The sequence below is a fragment of the Typopeltis vanoorti genome, chromosome 22 (genome assembly GCF_054136105.1).
Source record: "Typopeltis vanoorti isolate ZY-2024b chromosome 22, IOZ_Tvanoo_1.0, whole genome shotgun sequence".
Taxonomy (NCBI): domain Eukaryota; kingdom Metazoa; phylum Arthropoda; class Arachnida; order Uropygi; family Thelyphonidae; genus Typopeltis; species Typopeltis vanoorti.
This window is the reverse complement of record NC_143570.1, coordinates 22,868,894-22,892,907: the sequence shown is the minus strand read 5'-3', so window position 1 is coordinate 22,892,907 and position 24,014 is coordinate 22,868,894. Positions and strand designations below refer to the sequence as shown.

Here is a 24,014-nt window from a genome sequence, read left to right as displayed (position 1 = left end):
ATGCAGATGATGTAGTAACTATAACAGATAACAAATCAAATCTCCAATACTAGTTTGCAAAATTATAAGAAACCTGCAGAAATTATAATATGATTATAAATTCAAGTAAAACTAAGAAAATGAAAATTGGAAGATCCTTGGAAGATATACAGATAACACTTAATCAGGAAACCATAGAACAAGTTAATGGTTTTAATTACCTAGGAGCATATTGGACTTCAATTCTAGTAGCAAGGCTTATACGTTGGTCAGACATAACTGGTAATTAGTTTACGGAATTAACAATGCATATAAAGTATATTAATTAAAGGTAACTTTAATGAATAACTTCTATATTTCGGCAACGTCACATTGCCATCTTCAGGAACATAAAGATATGGTATGCGCACGCAGGCACTAAGGTCTAGGGGAAGTGGTTGGTCTTTGGTAGAGCGGATAAGGGATGCCAACTTTTTATATGGTCTGTAACAGGAAGTAAGGTCATATTTTTTGAGGATATTGGTTATTTTCTCAGAGGTGCCCTGGATGTAGGGGATGGTGATAGACTTGGTGTAATCGTTATTGTGGAGGGGGGGGGGGGTTGTGGTTTACTGGTTTTAGTATTTTTTGGATTTTTTTGGGGTTATAGCCATTGGCTAAGAAAGTGTTGAGGATGTGGTTTAGTTCAGTAGTTAGGGCCTTGTCATCTGAGAAGATTAATTTTGCCCTGTTATATAGTGTTTTTATAACCCCATATTGTTGTGAGGGAGGGTGGTGGGACTGCTGGTGAATGTATCTGCCAGTATGGGTGGGTTTTCTGTGAACCCACCATCAAGCTGGTGGGTGATTAAAGTGTCTAGGAAGGGGAGGGTGTTGTTTTCCTCCTTTTCTAAGGTGAACTGGACTCTGGGGTGTTGGTTGTTTAAGTGTGTTAGGAAGGAATGGAGTGTGTCTGAGCCATGTGGCCAAATAGCAAACACATCATCCACATAACGAAGCCAAATAGTGGGTTTTTGTGGGGCGGAGTTTAAGGCTTTCTCTTCAAATGTCTCCATAAAGAAATTGGCCAAGGGTGGGGAAAGCGGTGAACCCATGGCTGTCCCCTCTATCTGTTTGTAGAACTTTCCTTGCCAAACGAAATAGCCTGAGTTCATTGTGAACTGAAATAGGGCTGATATATCGGGAGGAAACTTGGCTTGCCTAACCATATCGCCAACAACGTTAGACTGGATGTAGTCGGTGTTCTCACTAAAGCCAAACATCCAAAAACCAACTTATCCAAAAACGAATATGCAGCTCTACAAGAATTGAAAAACAACAAAAAAATAGTAATCACCAAGGTGGATAAGGGAAACGCTACTGTGGTGCTCAATCAAAAAGACTACAAAGGTAAGCTAACTGCTTTAGTACTAGACTGCACGACTTACCTCCCCATTGAATATAATCCGACCAGCTCTCAGATTAGAACTCTCCACAGACTCCTTAAGAAGGTCACTTCTTGGCCTGTGGAAGTCACCAACAAACTAAAACCGTATAACTCTAGCCCCCCCCCGATTATATGGACTCCCAAAAATACATAAACAAAATGTGCCATTGCATCCCATAGTGGATGGCATTGATTTCCCCCACATATAAATTAGCCAAACATTTAGCCAAAACGCTCACACACTACACTGGCAACACACCATCACACATAAAAAACTCAGCCCACTTTAAAGCCAGTATAGAAAACTTCACACTCCAACACACTGACATAATGGTCAGTTTTGACGTCTCCTCCCTATTCACTAATGTCCCACTCAAAGAAACCATCCAAGAGCTCATCCAAGCCAAGTTTCCTCCCGATATCTCAGCCCTATTTCAGTTTACAATGAACTCAGGCTATTTCGTTTGGCAAGGAAAGTTCTACAAACAGATAGAGGGGACAGCCATGGGTTTACCGCTTTCCCCACCCTTGGCCAATTTCTTTATGGAGACATTTGAAGAGAAAGCCTTAAACTCCGCCCCACAAAAACCCACTATTTGGCTTCGTTATGTGGATGATGTGTTTGCTATTTGGCCACATGGCTCAGACACACTCCATTCCTTCCTAACACACTTAAACAACCAACACCCCAGAGTCCAGTTCACCTTAGAAAAGGAGGAAAACAACACCCTCCCCTTCCTAGACACTTTAATCACCCACCAGCTTGATGGATCTTTGGTTTTCTCTGTTCACAGAAAACCCACCCATACTGGCAGATACATTCACCAGCAGTCCCCCCCCCCTCCCCACAACAATATGGGGTTATAAAAACACTACATAACAGGACAAAATTAATCTTCTCAGATGACAAGGCCCTAACTACTGAACTAAACCACATCCTCAACACTTTCTTAGCCAATGGCTATAACCCCCAAAAAATACTAAAACCAGTAAACCACAACCCCCTCCCCCCCTCCACAATAAAGATTACACCAAGTCTATCACCATCCCCTACATCCAGGTCACCTCTGAGAAAATAACCAATATCCTCAAAAAATATGACCTTACTTCCTGTTACAGACCATATAAAAAGTTGGCATCCCTTATCCGCTCTACCAAAGACCAACCACTTCCCCTAGACCTAGCTGGTGTATACCAGGTCCCTTGCAGCTGCAAATTGTCCTACTTTGGCCAAACAGGCAGAACAACAAATATCAGGATTTCAGAACACCAAGACTACATCCGGTTTCACCAGTATAGCCCTTCTGGGCTGGCAGACCATGCCTTAGATACCCATCATAAAATTCGTTGGAAGAAAACAAAAATAATTCATCACAGCAAGTTTAAATACAAAAAATTATTCAAAGAATCTTCAGCAGCTCTAAAAAACGCTCCTAACCTCAACAAATTTGGGTGCATGAAACTACCCCAAATTTGGGAGACTTACATTATGAGAACTTCAGCCCAACTGCCAAGACTACCAAATTAGCCTGCAAGAGGGCACCATTTATATACTTTCAACAGCTCTGTAGAGAGCTGTTGAAAGTATTATTTTTTCATATAATTTTATTTTTAGTCAGGAATTTTGTTGTTTTTCCACATTTTATTTAGTTTATTCCTCATTTGCTTTGTGTTAGTGTCTGCGTGCACATACCATATCTTTATGTTCCTGAAGATGGCAATGTGATGTTGCCGAAATATAGAAGTTATTCATTAAAGTTACCTTTAATTAATATACTTTATATACATTGTTAATTCCGTAAACTAATTACCAGTTATATTGGACTTCAAATTCAAATGACATAGCAACAATAAAACATAGACTCTCCATAGCATGGTCAATGATGAATAAACTAAATAAAATGTGGAAAAACAACAAAATTCCTGACTAAAAATAAAATTATATGAAAAAATAATACTTTCAACAGCTCTCTACAGAGCAGAAATGCAAACCTTAAAAAAAAAGAAGCAGACAGGAAACTGTTGGCATTTGAAATGAAATGCCTCAGAAAAATCAACAGAACTCATTGGACAGAACATGACAAAAACACAAGTGCTTCAAAATTTGAATATCCCTACCTGAACAATTCTGACCATAGTTAAAAAGCATCAACTCTGTTTTGTCACATTGTGTGAATGGAACTGGACGGACTTCCTTGTGTGGTATTTGAGGGCACTATGGAGGATACAAGACTCAGGGAAAGACCAAGATTAACATGGCATAAAGTCCTTAGAACTGCATTGGACTGTCAAAGCTGTTGGCATGTGAAAGAGCTTGTTTTGGACAGAGAATGGTGAAAGACTCTTATCCACATGGGACTCAACCAATCTTGAGGACAGAAGAGAAGACGAAGAGAGAACAGAAAGGAAATCACACTTCTTTGGTTCTAATTGCTACTTACAAGAACAATGATTGGTTGGTTGATTGTAGTTTTATTGGCACAAGGACAGCAAAGGCTATTCCATACCATTTGAAAGGTGACAGCAGTACACAAGGTACTAAAAAATAAATAGCCAAACAAGTAAATAATATGTTAATATTATTAACATATTATTTACAAGACAACAAATTTTAAAAGATTGATTAATACCATGTCACTGTACCATCGAATGTATATGGTTGAGCCATACACATTCCATGTATATGGCTCAACCATATACATGGAATGTGTATGGCTAATGTCATAGGAGATACTGAGATAGGAGTGTTGGTAGCTTGCTCCACCTTTGCAATGAGTTGCCCTGGTGTTGTACCACCTTAACCCAGTCCTGAAGATACTTTCAGGTGCAAACTTTGTTTGCTCACACTTGGATAAAGGATTAAACTAATTTTATTATACTCTAACCAAGTGAAAAATAAACTTTCAACATCTTTCTCTAAATCCAGAGTAATTTATTAAAAAAAAAAAGGGTGGCACACCATTTGGCAACTCCTATAGGTAGAGATGACCTGCTAATGCTTCTGCTGGTATCTCTACTTGGGCCTGGCTCCCACTGAAGAGACCTCAATAAAAGTCGAAACTAGTCTGGGCAGTGGCCCTACCCTTAATGCATAACATTAGACATATCCGCAAGATGTGTTTTGCATTATAGTTGCTCCACCTTTGCAATGAGTTGCCCTGGTGTTGTACCACCTTAACCCAGTCCTGAAGATACTTTCAGGTGCAAACTTTGTTTGCTCACACTTGGATAAAGGATTAAACTAATTTTATTATATGCAGTTTATTTGTTAGTGCTTCCTACCAGGATGACTGCGAGGAGACTGAAACCGCGCATAGAGAAAGAATGAGTTAACCTAGTGCATTTGCAATCTCATTTCTCTAGACAGTAAACTTGAAGTCATCAATATATTAAACATTATCTACTGTGGGAGAAAGTTGTTCAGCAATAGGGTTTACTTTGATGGTAAAGAGTATCACGTTTAAGACAAAGCTTCAGGTTTCTTGGCAATATGGCTGTGATAATGTAACAGTTAGATAATGTAGCAGTTAGTGTGTTTCATTCAAGAAGAATGAAACACACTAACTGCTACCCTTTTTGAACAAAATGACTTCCACAAAAAACTTAAGTTAAAACTTAAAAAATATAACAATCAGAATTCCCTTGGGTGTCTCTACCAAAATCTGATCTTCTCAACAATGTAGCCTGCCTGTTTAAAAGACAACAGTAAAAATGTTAGCAAAGATTTTAGGATAACAAATATCAAAACCATTTACAAACCTATAGAGAAAATTTCTATATATTTGAGAAAAAAAAAAAAAAAGACAGAAGACTTGCTTTACTTTCTTGGTGTGAATAAAGTTTTTTGTTTCTGCAGTTTAGCTTACTTTAGATAGGCTGATGGATCAGTTAATATCTTGAAGAACACAAAAAATTACATCCTCAATTGCCTGTATGGCAAGTCTGGACTGGCAAACCATGCTCTGGACATGCTCTTCTACCTAGGCACCTAAAGGAACCATATTACACAGAGGTTCCTATATGTCTGAAAGACTATTTTTAGAATCAGCACCAGCTATGAATCACTTTCCCAACCTCAACAAGTATAGCTGTATTAACTTGCCAAAGATCTGGGAGATGGCCATTCTGAGACAGATAGCCTGACTTCTCCAAATTAACTTTATGTGATCCAGCCCACAGAGAGTGCCATGTTAGGACATTAGTTCATTTTCAGTTACAATTTGAACTGTTTCTACAATGATCATTATTTGAGTGCTCTGTGCTAGTCATAGAACAAATTACAAACAATTGTAATTTGTTCTCTAAATATGCTGGGTAGAAAACCAGTGAAAATTAGTAAGTTCAATAAATTAATTAAATTTTTTCTTCTCTTGGTGTTGTTTATACCAACAACAAACTTCAACTCAGACATCACCCCAAAATCCCTAGCCTCATTTCTGACAATCCAGTAACATCGACGTAATATATAGTATGTAATATTTTCATCCCTGAATGCATAACTTTACCTTTGCCACATTAAACTGATAACATTATCCTTTGATCACAATGCCAATTTAGTTAAATCATTCTGCAGAATGTCTACGTCAACTTTATCAATCATTGCCATCTTCAATATATCATATTAATAAATTCAAGAAAGCAACAGATCCTGGAATATAATTTTGAACTGAAAGAAGCAAATCATTATGAAACCCTTCAAGATTTTGATAAAATAAGGTATATTTTAAAATGTCCAAGTGATTAAGAAGGACATATTTACAGAAAACAAATTATCATGAGTGAAAAGCAGGTTTACCTTAAGTTGCATCCATCCATTTTGTGTGTAAGAAGCAATATCAATAAACTTTCCTTGTCTGTTAAGCCACACTTGATGAATAAGAGATTCACATTCTTCATCTAATTAATAAAAATCAAATTTTTTGTTAAAAAAAATCTGCATTTTGGAAGTTTATGTATTATAGAGCACTAGTCAAAACAATAGATTATAAAAATCATTGTGGTTATCAAAATTTATTTATATTATCTCTATTAATTATCATTTTAATATACTAATAGCAAAAGTAATGCTAAGATGTTATAATTATTATTTAGTAATGGCTATTCATTTCAAACCAACATGTTTTCAATTAACTAGAGAAATTTACTATTCATAGTTTTTATTATGATTAAGAATGAAGGTGAAAATGGTATGGTAAAGATGAAAATGAACAAAGCAGAAGCACTGTGAAAGAATCATGAACAGCCAAGAAAGAAATATAAGTGTTGTGGCGATCAACAATGTAATCATATGGAACTAGAGATGTCCATTATATCACTTTTCCAGAAGGCTATCAATGGAAAGGATGAGCCATTAGTTTATTTATTTTTATTGGATCCATCATCATCATCATCAAATTCCTGACATGTACCCTCAAGGGGTGTACAGGATATGATAGTACTACATGAAAAATTTACATCATTACTAACTTCCTATCTACAATTTTCCTCCAAATTAGTCTGTTACTTGACAAGACGCCAACATTCTCAGATATTATATTTCTATCATCTAAGGCACTTTTTACCATATCAATCCACCTATATCTTGGTCTTCCTCTGGGTCGTTTTCCTGCCAACCTGGCAGAGAACACTTGATTGTCTAATCTTTCCTCTCCCATTCTGTTTAAGTGACCATACCACCTGAGATTAGCTCTGCTAATGCATTCCTGGATGCTGACAATGTCAAGTTCTTTCCAGATATCCTTGTTTTTAATATGATATTGACATTGATGCCATCTAATACCTAATCTTTCTCAGTACTCTCATATCTGCAGTCTCTAGTCTTTGGTCAAGTGTTTTACTTCTAACCAAGCTCTCAGATCCATAAGTTAAAACTGGCTTGAACACTGTCTTGTATACAGCTAATTGAGTGTTCTCTCTAATTCCATATGAATTTATTCAACTGACTTTCTACCATACCAGCTTTGTTGATTCTGTTGTCTATTTCTATATTTAATTTACCATCTTCACTAAAAATTGTGCCTAAGTAGCTGAAATGTTTTACTTGTTCCACAGGTTCCTTGTTCACAACAGTTGACATTTTCAGCAATTCTTCCTATTTTCATTATCTTTGTCTTTTTAATGCTGACCTTCATACCATATCTATTACAACAATTATTCAATTTAGTCAGGGAATCTTGCAGACTTGTAGTGGATTTATTTAGAAGTATAACATCATCTGCATAAAGCAAAGAGCTGACATTAACATCTCCAATTCTGATATCATGTTTAATACCACTTTCCTTCATAATGTGATCCATATAGATAATGAATAACAGAGGGGATAATGTACATCCTTGTCTCACACCAGATTTAACATTAAACCATCTTCCTGTACTTCCTTCAAATCTAACTGCTGATTTACAACTCAAATAAAGACTAAGTATTGCTTAATATAATGCCCCATTGACACCATATAACTGTAGCATATTGAAGAGCTTCTCTCTTGGCACCTTGTCATATGCCTTTTCCAGATCGACAACACTTAAATACAGATCTTTGTTATATTCCCATGCTGTCTCGACTATTCGTCGTAAAGTGAAGATCTGATCCTGACAGCCTCGATTTGGCCTGAATCCAGCTTGTTCTTTACCAAGCTTTTCTTCCACAATTCTTCTCAAACGTTTCTCAAGTATACTGGCATAAAACTTGCCAGGCCAGGAACACTCAGTAAGGAAATATCTCTGTAATTCTCACATTCAGTTTTATTTCCCTTTTTATATATGGGTACTATTAGAGCTCTACTCCAATCATCAGGAATTAGTCCCTTCTGTCCAGGCCTTCTGAACTATGCAGCGCAGCCACTGAAAGACTTTTATACCACCAAACTTCAGCATTTCTGGTCGAATATCATCTACTCCTGCTGCCTTTCCACATTTCAAGCCTTTGATTGCTTTTTCTACTTCAAGTATGGATATGTATTCTTGACTGTATGCCTGGTCAGTGTTTTTTTACCACTGAGCTATCGCTGCTTGTTTCATTTAGCAGTTTTTCGAAGTAATTACTCCATACTTCAAGGATATCTTTTTCTCCTGTTTTCATGTCACCTTTATCATCTCTAACTCCTTTTACAGCACTGTTTCCTCCATTTCTAAGCTTCAACAACCTCCAGAATATTTTGCCACCTTCTTTATATTTATTTTCTATGTTCTTGCCAAAATCCTCCCATGACTTTTGTTTAGCTAGTTTTACACAGTGTTTAGCTTTCTTACATTTGTCTCTGTATTCTCTAAGAGCACAAGCTGCCTTATTTGCCAGGAACTTTTGATATGTTTTCTTCTTTTCCTTCACTGCCTCTTTAACTTCCTATGTCCACCATGGAGTTCTAATTTTACTATCCTTGCACACAACCGCACCACATGCCTCTCTGGCTGAATCAATCAGGATTTTCTTCAAGAATTGCCACTGAATCTCCAAGGTTTGGTTCCTGTTCTCAAATTCTTTCATTTTTTCTTCAATAATCTTTGTGTATTTTTGTCTACAGGTCACATCTGAGAGCTGCTCAACTTTTATTCGCTTTAAAACTTTCTTACATGTTATTCTTTTTAATATGAAATTCAATTTTATCCCGCTCAAGACTAAATAGTGATCACTTCCAATTTCAAATTCTCTGTACATTCTGGTGTCCTGCACCAGGGAGAAAACATCACTATCAACAATAACATAGTCAATGAGACTTTTCTTATTCCTTGCCTCTGCTCTCCATGTGAATTTGTGCACATTTTTATGTTGGAACATGGTGTTAGTAATAACCAGTCCATATCCTGAGCAGAAATCCAACAGGTATTTGCCATTATTATTAGCTTTGCTTTTTTCTCCAAAATATTTTTATGTCTGACAATCATTTCCTACTCTGCTATTTAGATCCCCAACAAGGACCAACTTTTCCGTTTTCATTATGTCAGTTGCTTTGTCTAAAGCCTCAAAAAATTCCTCCACTTCTACCTTAGTAGAACCTTCTGTGGGACCATAGGCACAAATAAGTCTCATTGTCCAGTTCCCCATATTTGCCCACATTACTCTACTTGAGACTGACTGCCATTCAAGAAGATTAGCCTCGTATTTTGTGTTGAATACTATGGCTACTCCTTCTTTTCCTTGATTGTCATTGCCTGAATATAACATTTTGTATTTATTGCTCAGAAAGATCTCACCAGTTTTGGTCTTTTTTGTTTCAGTCATCCCTATTATGTCGATCTGGTTCTTATCTAATTCCTCAGCTAGCTCCATTTCTTTGCCATTCAGGCTTCTTATGTTGATCTTCACCGATCTTCAATTCTGGTGATATTGAGTTGGGGTGTGTTTTCAGATTTGTTCCAGCAGCTGAATTTTCGCTGTTCGCCCTGGTTTCCTGGCGTAAACAACGGGAGCCTTGTTTAACCAGACGACACCCCAGCCTGCATGAAATTTTGTCATGTTGTACCATCATTTTGTATATTGGTTTAAGCCAATAAGAATACAATTTGGTCGGCTAAATTATTAATTTATTGATTATTAATTTATATAATTTATTGGATCCATCTTTTGAAATTCATTATTGCCTTTTTATGATAATACATGATCTTGTACTGTAATTTTTTTTGTATTTTACTTATAATACTACAGTAATCTACCATGTATCCAAGCATATAGGAAGGCAATTTGCTATTCTGACAATTGAAGAGTCAGCAACTTAACAGGGTCAGCTGAATTGAAAGATCATTGTTTTGAAGTTTGGATAAATGGCAGGTTACTGTATTACTAAGAAACTTAAGTGGAGCCAGAAGACACTGCCTGAATTCTGTCTCACTACTAAACCATCACCTCGTTCATGCTCAGATATTCTACTAGCCCACGACTCTCCAAGTAAAAATTCCCCTACTTCTTACTCTCTCTCTCTCTCTTGCTCCTTTCACCATCAAGAAACTTCTAGGAATGGGCACTTGTTTTTGCTCTCTCTTTTGCTCCATTCTTTGTATGAGGGTTGTAAATAAAGTAGTGGCAACATGTGCACAAAATTTAAAATAGTTTCTTTATCAAGTCTAGATAATTACATCTCTTCAATATAATCTCCTACCATGTCCTGCACCTGTTTCCAAATTTGTGGGAACAGCTGGATATCATCAGCAGAATGTTGCCTGTTGATATCAGTGACAGTGCAACCTACTGCTCAAGGAACCTGTTACACATCATGAAACCCCAGACCTCTGAGGGGACTCTTTCATTTTGGAGAACAAGTCAAAGTCACAAGGACTCATATCTGGTGAATATGGAAAATGTACTAATACTTCCCATTGCCACCTGTCCAACATCCCCATCACCAATTGTGACACATGACATCATACATTGTCATCATGCAAGAAACATGGTGGAGAACCCGTGCAAAAATGTGGTCACTTTCTCCTTAAAGCCAGATGCTACAATATGGCTATAATACAATTCAAGAATGCATTCCTTCATTTTTGTATCATTTCAGATGGAGGCCAGCAACTGTGTACCTGTGCCATTTTTGCATCTCAGTCAAGTGATGTGAAACCCATTGAGCTGAAATTTTGTGCATACGCTGAAATTTTGTGCATACTACGCCTATCTTTTAGGAAATACCAAACACTTTGGTAGTTTATCATGGTTTCCTGGGTCAACTGACATACAGTCCATTGCTGATCAACTGCGAGGAGTCCCTGAACAAACTCAACATGTTCATCTGAAATGGCAGGTTCTGTTCTGACAATTGAAGGGTCGGATAAGTGAAGGTAACATGGCACTGTACCCGAAGCCAGTTGACATAGAAGGGTCAGCTGATTGAAAGATCATTGTTTTGAAGTTTAGATAAATGGTAGATTACTATATTACTAAGAAACTTAAGTGGAGTCAGAAGACATTGCCTGAATTCTGTCTCATTACTGAACCTTCACCTCGTTCATGCTCAGGTATTCTACTAGCCCACCACTCTCCAAGTAAAAATTCCCCTACTTCTTACTCTCTCTTTTGCTCCTTTCACCATCAAGAAACTTCCAGGAATGGACTCAATGGCGATTATCATCTGGGTGATTTGCACGAAATACACTGACCTAACTTGCGATAGTCCGTACAGTAGGACACTGTTGCCACAGGGTTTCCTAAGGCCACAATAACAGTCACTCACAGTTTTATGCAGTTGTGAAGATACTTCACGTGCAAAACATTGTTGTGCTTACTAGGATAAAGGATTAAAAACCAAAAATACAGTTTCTTGGCATCTTTAATTTATAGTAGAACCAAGTTAAAAAAAAGTCTCAACATATATTTCTCATCCAGAGTATTTTATTAATAAGGTCTTAAACCTCTTGACTACTTGTATATGAGAAATATATGACGTCAGCATTACTTCAACCTTGGTATTTCTTCCGGGTCTGGCTCCCACTGATGAGACCTCAATAAAGGTCAAAACCGGTCCGGGTAGTGGCCCTTTCCATTATGCATAACATTATATACATCCAAAAGTGTGTGCTTTGCATTATGGGATAAATGCTAAGGCAATTGATGTAAAGTCATTAGCCTGTATATACAAGTAGCTCAGTCGTGAAGATACTTCACATGCAAAACATTGTTTTGCTTACTTGGATGAAGGATGAAAAAACCAAGGATATAATTTCTTGACATCTTTAATCTATTATTTGTACTTTCATCACCTTTTACCACTCTCCATGCAAAAAAACTTTCTTCTTACTCACTCTTATTATCATATGATTTCCACAGTATCAATCTGGAGATTAAATGTCTCAATCATATTTCCCTTTTCATCTTCTATCCACCAAATCCTGTAGTTTGCATGCTTTCAGTCCATCCTCATAATCAACACTGCACAGTCCTGTTTTTTTTTTGTTATTTGTCTCAGCATTCTCTCAAAGGTTATGAGAGGTTATTGAGCACAGTAACCCAGATGTGATCTGATCAGAGCTTTATAATTTGGAACCACCACTACCCTTTTATCTCTCTTGGTCAACATCCTCCTCAATATAGCAGCATTTCTCTTGGTTGTCTCGACAATCTTTGCAACACGTCCTCTGAACTTCAAATTGCTACCTACAGCCACCCCAAGATCCAGTGCTTTCTTTACTTCTTCAAGTATAGCTTAAACTCCATGAAGTGAATATAAAGCATCCTCTGTGAATCCTGAATTTCAAAACCTTACATTTGGCTGCATTAAAATAACATACCTATCCATTTATCTATCTTTCTAGCTTATTCAAATCTTCTTGAAAAGCCAAAATGTCAGCACTATTACTAATAACCCACCTATGCTTCACATCACCTGCAAGCAACTGAATATCAGTGACAATATCAATGACAAAAAGACTGAACAGTAATGGTCCCAGTACTGAACCCTGTGAAACTCCACTTGTAATCTTCCTACTTTGTGATACTGCTCCCCAACATACAACTCTGATATTTATCAGAAAGCTAGTTTTCAATCCAGTCCACCAACTTGATATAGACTCATATGATGCAGCTTAAATACCAACTTGTTACGTGGTACTCTGTCAAATATGTTTGCGAAATCCAAAAAAATAACAGTGTATACCTTACATTCACTGCTATTGTTAATTTATTATAAAAAGCAACTAGATTAGTAAAACAATATCATCCCTTAATAATGTTGTGCTCATCTGCTCAGTTCTGTATACCAGTTCTTAACCAATTTTTCTTAAATCTTAACAACCACAGAAGACATAAAATCTTGTGGGAAGATTTTATGTCTGCTTTTAATGACATCTAGAGTACTAAGTATTTGGAATACATCCTCTTCATTCACTTTTAATGCTTCACCCCTCCTTATCAATTAATAAAGCCTACTTTATGAACATGGAACACTCTAATAATAAAATTATCATTAAATAGCTCAACTATGTCATCAGCCTTGGTTACCCGAGTTCTTTCTCCATCCACTAGAGTAGTCCGTCCACAATAATTTTCCTCCTACTGGTGCAACAGTGAAAATAACCTCCTTAGGATTCTTATTAGTTGTAGTGCTAGTCTCCTCTCATATTCTAATTTTTTTGTTCATGCTATACTAGTCACCTTCCTAGACTTATATTCTTCATGCAACTGTTCTCCATTTCTCTTTAGATGCCTTCCATAACCTTTTTTTTCATATACAATTTGATTTAGCCATTTTATTCCAAATCACTTTATTTTCTTCACTGGAGGTATACAATCTGCCACTGCTGTCACCAACTTCCTATTTCCTATCTGCTCTGACATACCTTGCAGAGAGCACCCAACCTAGAATCACCCAACTTTGACCTTCTTTGGCTGAAAATATCCAAAGTTGAAGGGATATTTGAAAATATCCCTTCCCCACTCAGTCAAATTCCTTTGCTATCTCTATTGCAACCAACTACTATTGCAACCGTAATGCAACCAACCACTCCGAGCTCTTTAATTTCCTCTCCACAAAAATTGATTTTCTCCATGCCCACTTTCTGAACAGCAAAATCATCCTCCTAGGAGATTCTAATGTCCACAACACCAACTGGCTTTCCTCCTCCAATTGTACAGATATTGCAGGCAGAGATGCTGAAACATGTGCCATCACTAACAACCTTACACTTGTTCAGATGCCAACCAGAATACCAGATAACCCAAACCACTCCCCAAATACCCCTAGATCTCTTCCTCAGCAACGAAAATTCCAAATAGACAGTGACTGTAGAGTGCCCCTTAGGCAATTCTAACCATAATTTAGTGCTCATCAACCCCCCCCATGCAACAATATGTACACAGCCACTCCCATACAAGAGCAGTTTGGCATTATAACAGTGTCAAGTTGGACAGCCTCTGCGACTTCTATGCCTCATTCCCATGGTTGGACTATTGCTTCTGGCCTTCCAAGCCAAACATATGCACTGAACACCAAAGTAATCCTCACTGGCATGGAAACATACATCCCCATGCTACTCTGAGCTGATATTCCCTAACTAAACCCTGGTTCTCCAAAAGATGTTCCAAGGCTGTACAAATGAAAAAAACCAAACATACCATTAGTGGCTCAAATCAAGAACTCCATCCTCCTCCTTTAGATCTTATAATCAAGTCCAAAATAGATGCAAAAAAACAATCAATGGTTCCAAAACAGAGTTCGAAAGAGCAAAAAGCAGGAAACTAACAGCCTGTCCAAACGACAGCCGAGCCTTTTGGTCTCTCGCCAAAGTAATTGGTCGTAACTTCAGTCAACACTATTCCCACCCCATTATACCCAGATGGCTCTATTGCATCATCATCACTCACAGAAAAAGCAAATCTCCTGGCTTCACACTTTGCTTCCAATGCATACATAACTAACAATGGTAAATGCCAACCCCCAACCATTCCAGATGCCCAACATACAATCATACAATGCTCCTTATATCCTTTTGCCAGAAAGAGATCAGAAAAATACCAAATTAGACACATAAAAAAGTCTCCTGGCCCCTGATGGCATTCCTCCAATTGTACTGAAAGTTTGTGCACCAGAATTGACTCCTATCCTATGTTGCCTGTGTATACTCTCTTACTCCATGGGTATCTATCTCACAGCCTGGAAATTGGCCTATATTCAACCCATTCCCAAGAGGGGAACAAGTCACTGCCGTCCTTTCTCGCTCACCTCAATCCTGTCTAAAGTAATGGAAAAAATCATCAATTCCCAACTCCTACACTATCTTGAAGGCAACCACCTAATAAACAACTGCCAGTATAAATTCTGTTGCTGCCAATCAACAGGAGATTTCCTCACATATGTCACCCATTTCTGGACAAATGCCACAGAAAACTTTGGCAAATCTCGAGTGGTTGTACTCGATATCTCCAAAGATTTTGATCGGGTCTGGAACAACGGCTTACTAATAAAAATTCCATTGTTTGGTTTGTCTCGGGACTTCTGTAGTTGGATTGCAAGCTTTCTGTCTGATGCACACTATATGTGGTGGTGGATGGTTTCTTATCTTCTCACCATTCAATTAATGCCGGGGGTTCCACAAGGTTCTGACCTCTCACTAACCTTCTTCTTGCTATATATCAGTGACCTATTTCAGTTGACCTCCAACCCCGTACACAGTTTTGCAGATGACAGCACGTTGCACTCCTCCCTTTCATTTGATAAACCTTACTCTATACAACTCACCTCAACCTACAGAACATCAACCACCACCTCCCTCAATTCTGATCTCCAAGCCATCCTCCAATGGGATTCAGATAACCTCAATTTCAATGCTAATAAAACCCAGTTATGTCTTATCGCTCGTAAAAAAGAACCATTTTCTCCTAGTATTATTTTTGACAAAACCCAAATTTCCAGACAATTTGAGATTTCTCTTCTTGGAATTATGCTAACATCAAACCTCTCTGGGCATAAACACACCACAACCACTGCATCCCCAGCTTCTAAAAAACTAGGATTTCTCTTTTGCTCAAGATGTTACTTGGGCCCTGAACAGCTGTTAACTTTATACAAATCTGCCCAGCTATTGAATACTGCTTTCACATATGGGGTGGGACTCCTAAAAGCTCCCTCAAAGTGCTTGACTCAATAAAGAGGAGAGCAATTGGACTTATTAATGACCCATCTCTTACCAACTGACTCCTCCCACTTTTGCACAGATGTTTCGTTTTTGCACTATGTGTATTCTACAAATATTTCCATGGGAAATGTTCATCTGAAATATCATTAATAATTCTCTCACTTAGTACTAAGCTCGTTGGAACACATGCAACTGCTGCTCAACATCCCCCTCACAGTGCGCCTTGAAACTCACAGAACAAGTTTCTTTTCCTCCTTGTTCATCCCTGCAAGCTGTATTGTGGAACAGTCTTTCCCCCTATTGTGTTTCCCAAGGAATACAATATACAGTCTTTTAAATCAAATGTAAACAAGTTCCTCCTTTCTCAACCCACTTCCCATATATAGTACTAATGTACTATAGGTTGATCAAACAACCTCTTGTGTATGGGCTTAACATTAAGAAAAGAAAAAAAAAGCATTGCTAACCTCTCCTTCTTCAAATTCTTTCATCCATGTTCCAAGCTAGCTTCTGTCTATTATAGGTGCCTGCCTTATAATTCCACATAAATACCTTCTACCAGATGCTTCTACACGGTTATTCATCTTCCAAGTCAGGTCTACATGGTCTCTCTCTCTCTCACTGGGGTGGGGGGGTATGACATCTTCGTCACAATCAAATCCTCTGATGACATGACAAGGTCCAAGAGCTTTGGACTTGGTCATTGAATAGTTCCTACCAACACATAATGCCTAAGACAGTTGTCTCTCAAGAAGTTGTCCCTTACGGCAAAAACAAATTTGCATAAACTTTTTTGTTCATCATCATCTATACTTGCTAGTCTATAGCAACATCCACTAAATATCTTGTCCTTTCCACTTGTAACTCATATCATATAATATACTCTGAATGTCAACGATGTCATTTTCTCTCTATTTCTCTACTCTGAGATGGAACAATTCATCTCTTACCATAATTAATGTTCTAAAGATTGAAACTGAAGATGACTGTAGAAAAAAACTGAAAATTAAAATGAGATTAACAGCGAAAAGTCAGTTATTGAAACAAACTCCAAAACTCCAACTGAACAACAGTATAACTGAAGATAGGCATGATTAATGTAAGATGTGTTGGTGGAAAAGAAGCCTAATCAAGAACTAGAGAAGTACTATGTCAAGTTATTGTACTAGAGTTATTATTATGTTCAAAATGTGGAACTGCACAATGAGTCTTATGATCCTACAGAAGGTTCTACTAAGAAAGAAGTGAAGAAATTTCTGGCATGATGGAAATGAATATCAGACAAATAGGAAAAATTTGGATTTCTCCAAATGTTTCCAAATTATTCCTATTTGTCCTAAGAGTAAAGCTAATAAAAATGATAAGAATCTGCTAGATTTCTGATCAGGACATAGACTAGTGATTAATAACATCCCTAGCTGGAGGAAATGCCAAGTAGACCACTAGGTGGCAGATAACCATCATCAACTGGTGAAACACCACTGCTCTGCTTATTGGGAGCCGAAAGTGGTGAATGCTATGTTTGGTCTCCAGAGTAGGAGTTCCATCCTCCACTCCACCCCTCTTTGCCATGCAGTACGAATGATATCCTTCAAGGACATAGTCAGACCTTCCTCCATTTCAAGGGTACAGCAGTTAAAATGGTGGTAATGCAGCTGGCCAAATATATACCAGATAGTATACAGGCCTGAACATGTCAGTAATGAATCAGGAGGCTTCCCAGTGAACTGGGACATACTCTGCCAGGTTGTGCCTGGTGAGAGAGTCTGAGTAGTGGTATGTGGGCGGCACTCTCGAGGCCACAGAATGGCAAGTGGACAGACTGGTTGCTCTCTGTATGGGTGTCATATTCACAAGTCCATCTCTCCACACTGCATGTTTTCACTCTTTCCTTTCATCTAATAATAAACAAAATATGAAAAATGAAACAACACTGGGAACAAAATACATCTCCCTCAACAATCAGTTCATCCAAACAAATCAAATCAAACACAATATTCCAAACTTAGAAGATCCCTATCAAAAAAAAAAAAAAAAAAATCCACATCCCCTTTACAAACATCGGGGTAATTCCAACATAAACAACATTCATCACCACTTATAGACACATCCAAACCAGACCTCCTCCTCATAACAGAAACTAAAATTGCAGTTATATCAACCCAGTTTACCTTCAATGCCTTCAAAGGCATTGAAGGTAAACTGGGCACTGAAGGTAAAAGGTAAAATACTCTTCATTATTTTTCACCACAAAGATGATAACTGTGCCTTTGTATGTTCTGACACTGCCTGCCAGAAAAGCCAAATTTTGAATCCTGTGCTTTTAACCTCCTCTAGCTGAAGGTTTCCTTGCCTCATTTAGTAACATTCATCTGTATTTACTGGTCTCCAAACACTGAAAACCACAAAGACCTCTTCACATTCCTCTCCATGATACTTGACCATCTACAATCCAGCTATCCAAACAACAAAGTCATCATCCTTGGTGATCTGAATATCATAGCTCCAACTGGCAGAAATTTTCGCTATAAGTAATGATCTAACATCAATTGTGTAGCTACTTACCTGAATTCCAGATAATCCCCTCCACTTTGCCAATACCCTTGATCTTTTTTTTTATCTAGCTGTCTTTCTAGACAGACTGTGCAGGTTACCTCTCCTCTTGGCAACTCAGACCACAATCTAGTGTAAGGTTCCAGTTTGACAGAATGCCCCTCCTCTGACCACACCCAACCTCATGTCCTCTGGCACTACAAAGTGGGATGATCTCTGGAACTACTACTCTTCTTTCCCATGGCATGAATATTGCTTCTGCACTTTTGACTCAGACACTTGCACTGAGTGAGTTACAGAAACCATCCACAGTGGAAGGCATTCATTCCTCATTAAATCCAGAAATTCCCATCAACGTTTCCAAGCCCTGGTTCAACAAAAGATGTATGAAAGCAGTCAAAGAAAAAACTTAGCTTACTGCAGGTGGCTTGTATCAAAATCCCAAGCTTCATACTTAGCTTATGAGGAAGCACACAATATATATAAATCAACTATCAGCAAATCCAAACCCAACTTCATAAAGGCCAATAGCAGAAAACTTGTTTCTTGTCCAAACAGTAACTGTGCCTTTTATTCCCTTGCAAAAACCACAGAATGCAACACCTCTCTTCCATCAGATGGCACACTGTCACGGTACCCCCTAAAAAGCTGATCTACCAGCATTACTCTTTTCCTCTAACTCCTGCATAGATGACGAAGGCAAATCACCTCCTTCCACACTATATGTCTCTGTGGTTTTTTGGCAGAAATACATAAGAATATTAGACAACCTGAACACTACAAAGTCATCTGGTCACTGATAGCACCTCTCCTATTGTTCTCAATAGGAGAGGTGCTATCGAACATATATGTTATATATGTTAGTTTCCAACCCATTTCAAAAAGGAGAAACAAAAGCATACCAACCAATTACCATCAACTCAACCCAAAATAATAGAGAAAGTCATCAATTTGCCAACTTCGTCACTACCTAGAAGCTCACCAGTTAATTAGTGACCACCAGTATGGATTCTGCCAATCCAGTTCCATGAATGCTATCTTAGACTACATCACTCACCAATGGATACTTGCATGGGAAGGTTCTGAGAAATGTGTACTATTGCCCTTGACATTTCCAAGGCTTTCAATCATGTTTAGCATCGAGGCCTGCTTTGAATTGCCTTCCTTCTGTCTACCTTACACCCTCTGTAACTGGATAGCGAGCTTTCTCTCTGGTGTCATGGTGGATGGTCTTTGAGCTTTGCCACCATTGCAGAAGTATAGGGCTCCATTCTCTCACCTGTCCTCCTTTTCTTATACATAAATGATCTTCTCTCAATCACTACAAATCATATCCATAGCATTGCTGATGACAGCCCTCCCTACTGCTTTTATAAACCATGCAGTGCTCAGACATCCCTTACATCAAGATTATCTGCAACTAGTGCCTTAAACAATGATCTCCATACCATCTTACAAGGTATGGAGATCATTGTTTAAGATCAGTGTAGGGAAAGGATAACTTGGTCACCTTCACTGCTGCCAAAATGCAGTTATGCCTTTTCTCTCACAAAAGGATCTCAGCTCATCTTTTGTTATCCTCGGTAATACACACATCATACAGGATGTGCTATTTCTCCTTGGACTGACATTTACCTCCAGCCTCTCCTGGCACAAACGTAACACATCAATCACTTCCTCAGCTTCTTCAGAAAAAAAAAATTTCTTTTCTGTTCCAGAAGCTATTTTACACACCCATTTTACTAACCCTATATAAATCCCAAATCTGCTCATCTTTAGAATACTGTTCACCCATTTGGGGTAGCATACCTAAAATCTTAAAAATTCTTGATACTGTCCAGAGGAGAGCAATTCATCTCATTGATGATCCTTCCCTCACAGGCTAACTTCAGCCTCTATCCCACAGGTGCAATGTTTCAGCTCCATGTATCTTTTACAGGTACTTCCATGGTCACTGCTCCAGTGTAAACAAGAGCAGCAGCTGTCCAACATTCCTTTATAGTACAACTGCAAACTCATTGAACTTGCTTCTCCTCTTCCTTATTTATTCCATCTACCTTTGTCCTCTGGACAAGGCTGGATTTAGCTGAGGCCCTAAGCTATACAAAACCCAGAGGCCCCTTACTGGGCCTCTGGGTTTTGTACAGCTTAGCCTCTGAGTTTTAAATTACATCAGCTGGTCTCAGAAAAATTTAAAATATATATCCCTTTTTAATATATGAAAATATATTGTCTTTTAATTTTTATTAAAAAAATAATAAAGTATGCATTTACAAAATCAGAGAAATAATTATCTAATTAAAGGGTTTTAAAAACGACAAATAAGGCTTATAGAACAAAAAGTTTTAAATTAAAATAGGAAAATAAAAAGTAAAAATTAAATTAATATAACAACATAATTGGTAGTATATAAAAAATCAATCTTTTATTCAGGTCAAAATTTGACAGTAGACATCACATAAAATTGGGTACCCAAAATTCCAAATAATACAGGTACATGTATATATAATAAATTAATATTGAAAATATGGAGTGGATAAATCATTATAATACAACAATATTTAATAGAAATAATTATATTATATAATCCTCTAAAAGGCTCTAAGATATAACTTAAAACATTTTCTTTCTTGATTTCCCAAAAGCAAAACCATTAATTATGTCATCAAAAGATATGCTACGTAACTTATCGCTTTCTATACACATGATGCTAAGTGCAGACAATATTTCTTGAGACATAGTTGCTCTCGGTTCATTTTTTATTCTCTTTTTATTCTCTCAGCCCCAAGATTGGGGCTGCCCCCTGGCTAGGGGAGAGCATGCCGAACCTTCGTTAGCAATTATAAATACATATTTTTATTTTATATCGATTTTAATGATGTTTCATTCTTAGGGTGGGGTAGGGAGTAAAATAATATTACATACACCTACACTTACCTTTTCAAAATGTATTTTTCTTTTTCAATTTGTTTTTTAATAAATTTTAACTTCACTTGAGAAGACACAGAGAAACAGAGAGCAAATGAATTGGTTGCTGTTCACAACAGAAATTAACATTTTAAACTTTTAAAATGTGTTATATTTATTTTTCTATTTTGGAACTTTGTGTAAAAAAAAATAATGTAATCTTTAATTCTTTTGTATTGTTCTATTATTCCCCTGGAGGCCTTTTCTCAGTTAAAGTAGGGAAAGCCGAAAGACAATGACCTTCGGGCAAGCCCACTTGGAAGGACTATTTAAGATTAAGAGTGGTCAAAAATTATTGGATGGATACCCTTTGAAGTTAGCCGACATTTTAAAAACTCTGAAATAAATGCTTTTGAAAAAAAAAAAAAAAAGACAAAATATCTCAATCGCTTTTACAATGCGCCAAAATTATTTTAATGTTATATTTTGTATATTTAAAATTATTTAGAAATTATCGTGATATGTCTGACTTCACTTGAGTGATTTTTCTATGAATATTTTTTTATCAATTTTTATACATTTTTGTTTTTTATTTGAGGCCCCGGCAGATTGCGAGGCCCTAAGCTGTAGCTTTTTTAGCTTATACGTAAATCCGGCACTGCCTCTGGAACAGACTTCCTCATAATGTATTTCCCAACAACTTCAACCCCCAGCTCTTTAAGAAAAATGCCAACAGATTTCTTCTTTCTCAATCCGTATCTACACCTCACACATGGCACTGATGTGGTATAGGTTTGTGTATGGGATTAAAAAAAAGAATAAATAAAAATACTGCAGAGACCCCAAAATCTTCCCTATTTGAAAGGTGCAGAAGTAAAAGGGTTTTGCAGACCAACCACTAGGTAGTGGTCAGTCTGTGAAATACTGTTGCTACTCACTTACTAGGTTGTGCCTGGAGGGAGTCTGAGCTATAGTAGTGTGTGTGAGGGGGGGGGAGGGGACTGTACTATACCAGAATTAGAAGCTCTCTCTGTATTGCAGGTGTATCTGTGGCTCCATGACCTTCATTACATGCTCTTACTCTTTAATTTCTTGACATTAAACAAGCATAAAAATGTACAATATATGCTATTTAATTATAAAAATTATGGAAACAAGATCAGAGCTTATTCTACCTTTACCATGAGTTGCCTTGACTTGCACTACGTGCAGGGTCAGCTAGACTTGCAACACTTGCAGGCGCAAACTTGACTGACTTGTCTGTTTGCTTACTTGGGAAATGGAGTAAAAAAAAACCAGGTTTATATTTAAAATAGCTTGGTATCTTTAACATATAAAGTTAAACCTCAGTTTAATATAAACCCAAATAATCACTTAATGTCTCGACCTTCACATTAAGGTCACCATCTGGAGTATACACATATATACAAAAAAAAAAGCTGCACTACAATCTACATGGTATGCTAAAGTTACATTGATTTAGTCAACCATTAAATTAAATTGACCTGACCTCTGGTGGGAAAAACCTTACTACATACTACACAAACATAACGTTCTGCTTTGGCTGATAATTGAAGTTATAGACAGCCCTATTACCTAGCCAAGAAATTAGCATCAACACTCAAGGAGTTGATAGGTCATTCCCCCTTCTATATAAAGGACACAACACATAAACAAAATTAAAAACATAACACTCGGCAAAGATGATTTATTAGTCAGTTTTGACTTTTCTGCTCTTTTCATAAATCTCCCAATCAGTAACACAATTCTTCTCTTACAGAACAAATTTCCACCCGACATTACATCTCTCTTTGCCCACGTACTACATTCTCATATGTGGCAAAATAATTTTTACCTACAAAAAGAAGGTACAGCCATGGGCTCATCCCTCCCCACCCTCCAAATGCTAACTTTTATATGGAAGCTGTCCGTGCAGTTAGCCTGGTGGCTTTGCGCTTCACAACCATATGCCTGGGGAAGGAGTGTGCTAGGTTCGATTCCCATCAACGACGTGAGGAACTGAAGGATCTTCCTCAGCCATAGCCAAGTTAGCCGGTCTTGGGCGTGGACAGAAGGGTTTTTCTGCCAGTTTATCTGGTGTTTTTCATCCTGCAAGCAGGCAAACCGGTCTGAGGACACACACGGATTACAGTCAGGAATACTGACCCAGCCATAGGCCTGATTCTTCAGCCTATGCCGGTTCCGGAGCCCAGATAAAATTTGAGGGGGAGAGAACTAGATGGTGAACTCCAGTAAAAAAAAGGGGGAACGCTGTATCATCACACGGAATTTATTTATTTATATGGAAACTTTTGAGCAATATGCTCTAATTCCTTTACTTTAAAACATACAGTTTGGCTTAGATATTTTGACTATGTTTTTGTTATCTGGCCACACAGCCGCTAAACGTTAAACACCTTCCTCAGCCACCTGAACAAACAACATGAGCACAAAATTTATTACTGAAATTGAAAATCAGAACTCGCTTTCTTTCCTGGATACACGTCATATGTCTTCCCTCAGGCAGTCTATCCTTCACTGGAAGCTGGTATGTATGAATGCAAATTTAAAGAAGACTGTGAAATTAATCTTTA

General features: G+C 37.6%; 1 protein-coding gene across 2 annotated transcripts in view; it reads right to left on the bottom strand.

Annotated features, from left to right (window-relative positions):
* The window catches only part of LOC150094209 (leucine-rich repeat serine/threonine-protein kinase 1-like), an 803,235-nt gene that overhangs the window by 104,043 nt on the left and 675,178 nt on the right, over positions 1 to 24,014 (bottom strand). For both annotated transcript variants that reach the window (XM_090412317.1, XM_090412318.1), the window contains exon 29: positions 6,201 to 6,301. In XM_090412317.1, the coding sequence (XP_090268443.1) occupies positions 6,201 to 6,301 (101 nt within the window). The remainder of the gene's footprint in view (positions 1 to 6,200; positions 6,302 to 24,014) is intronic.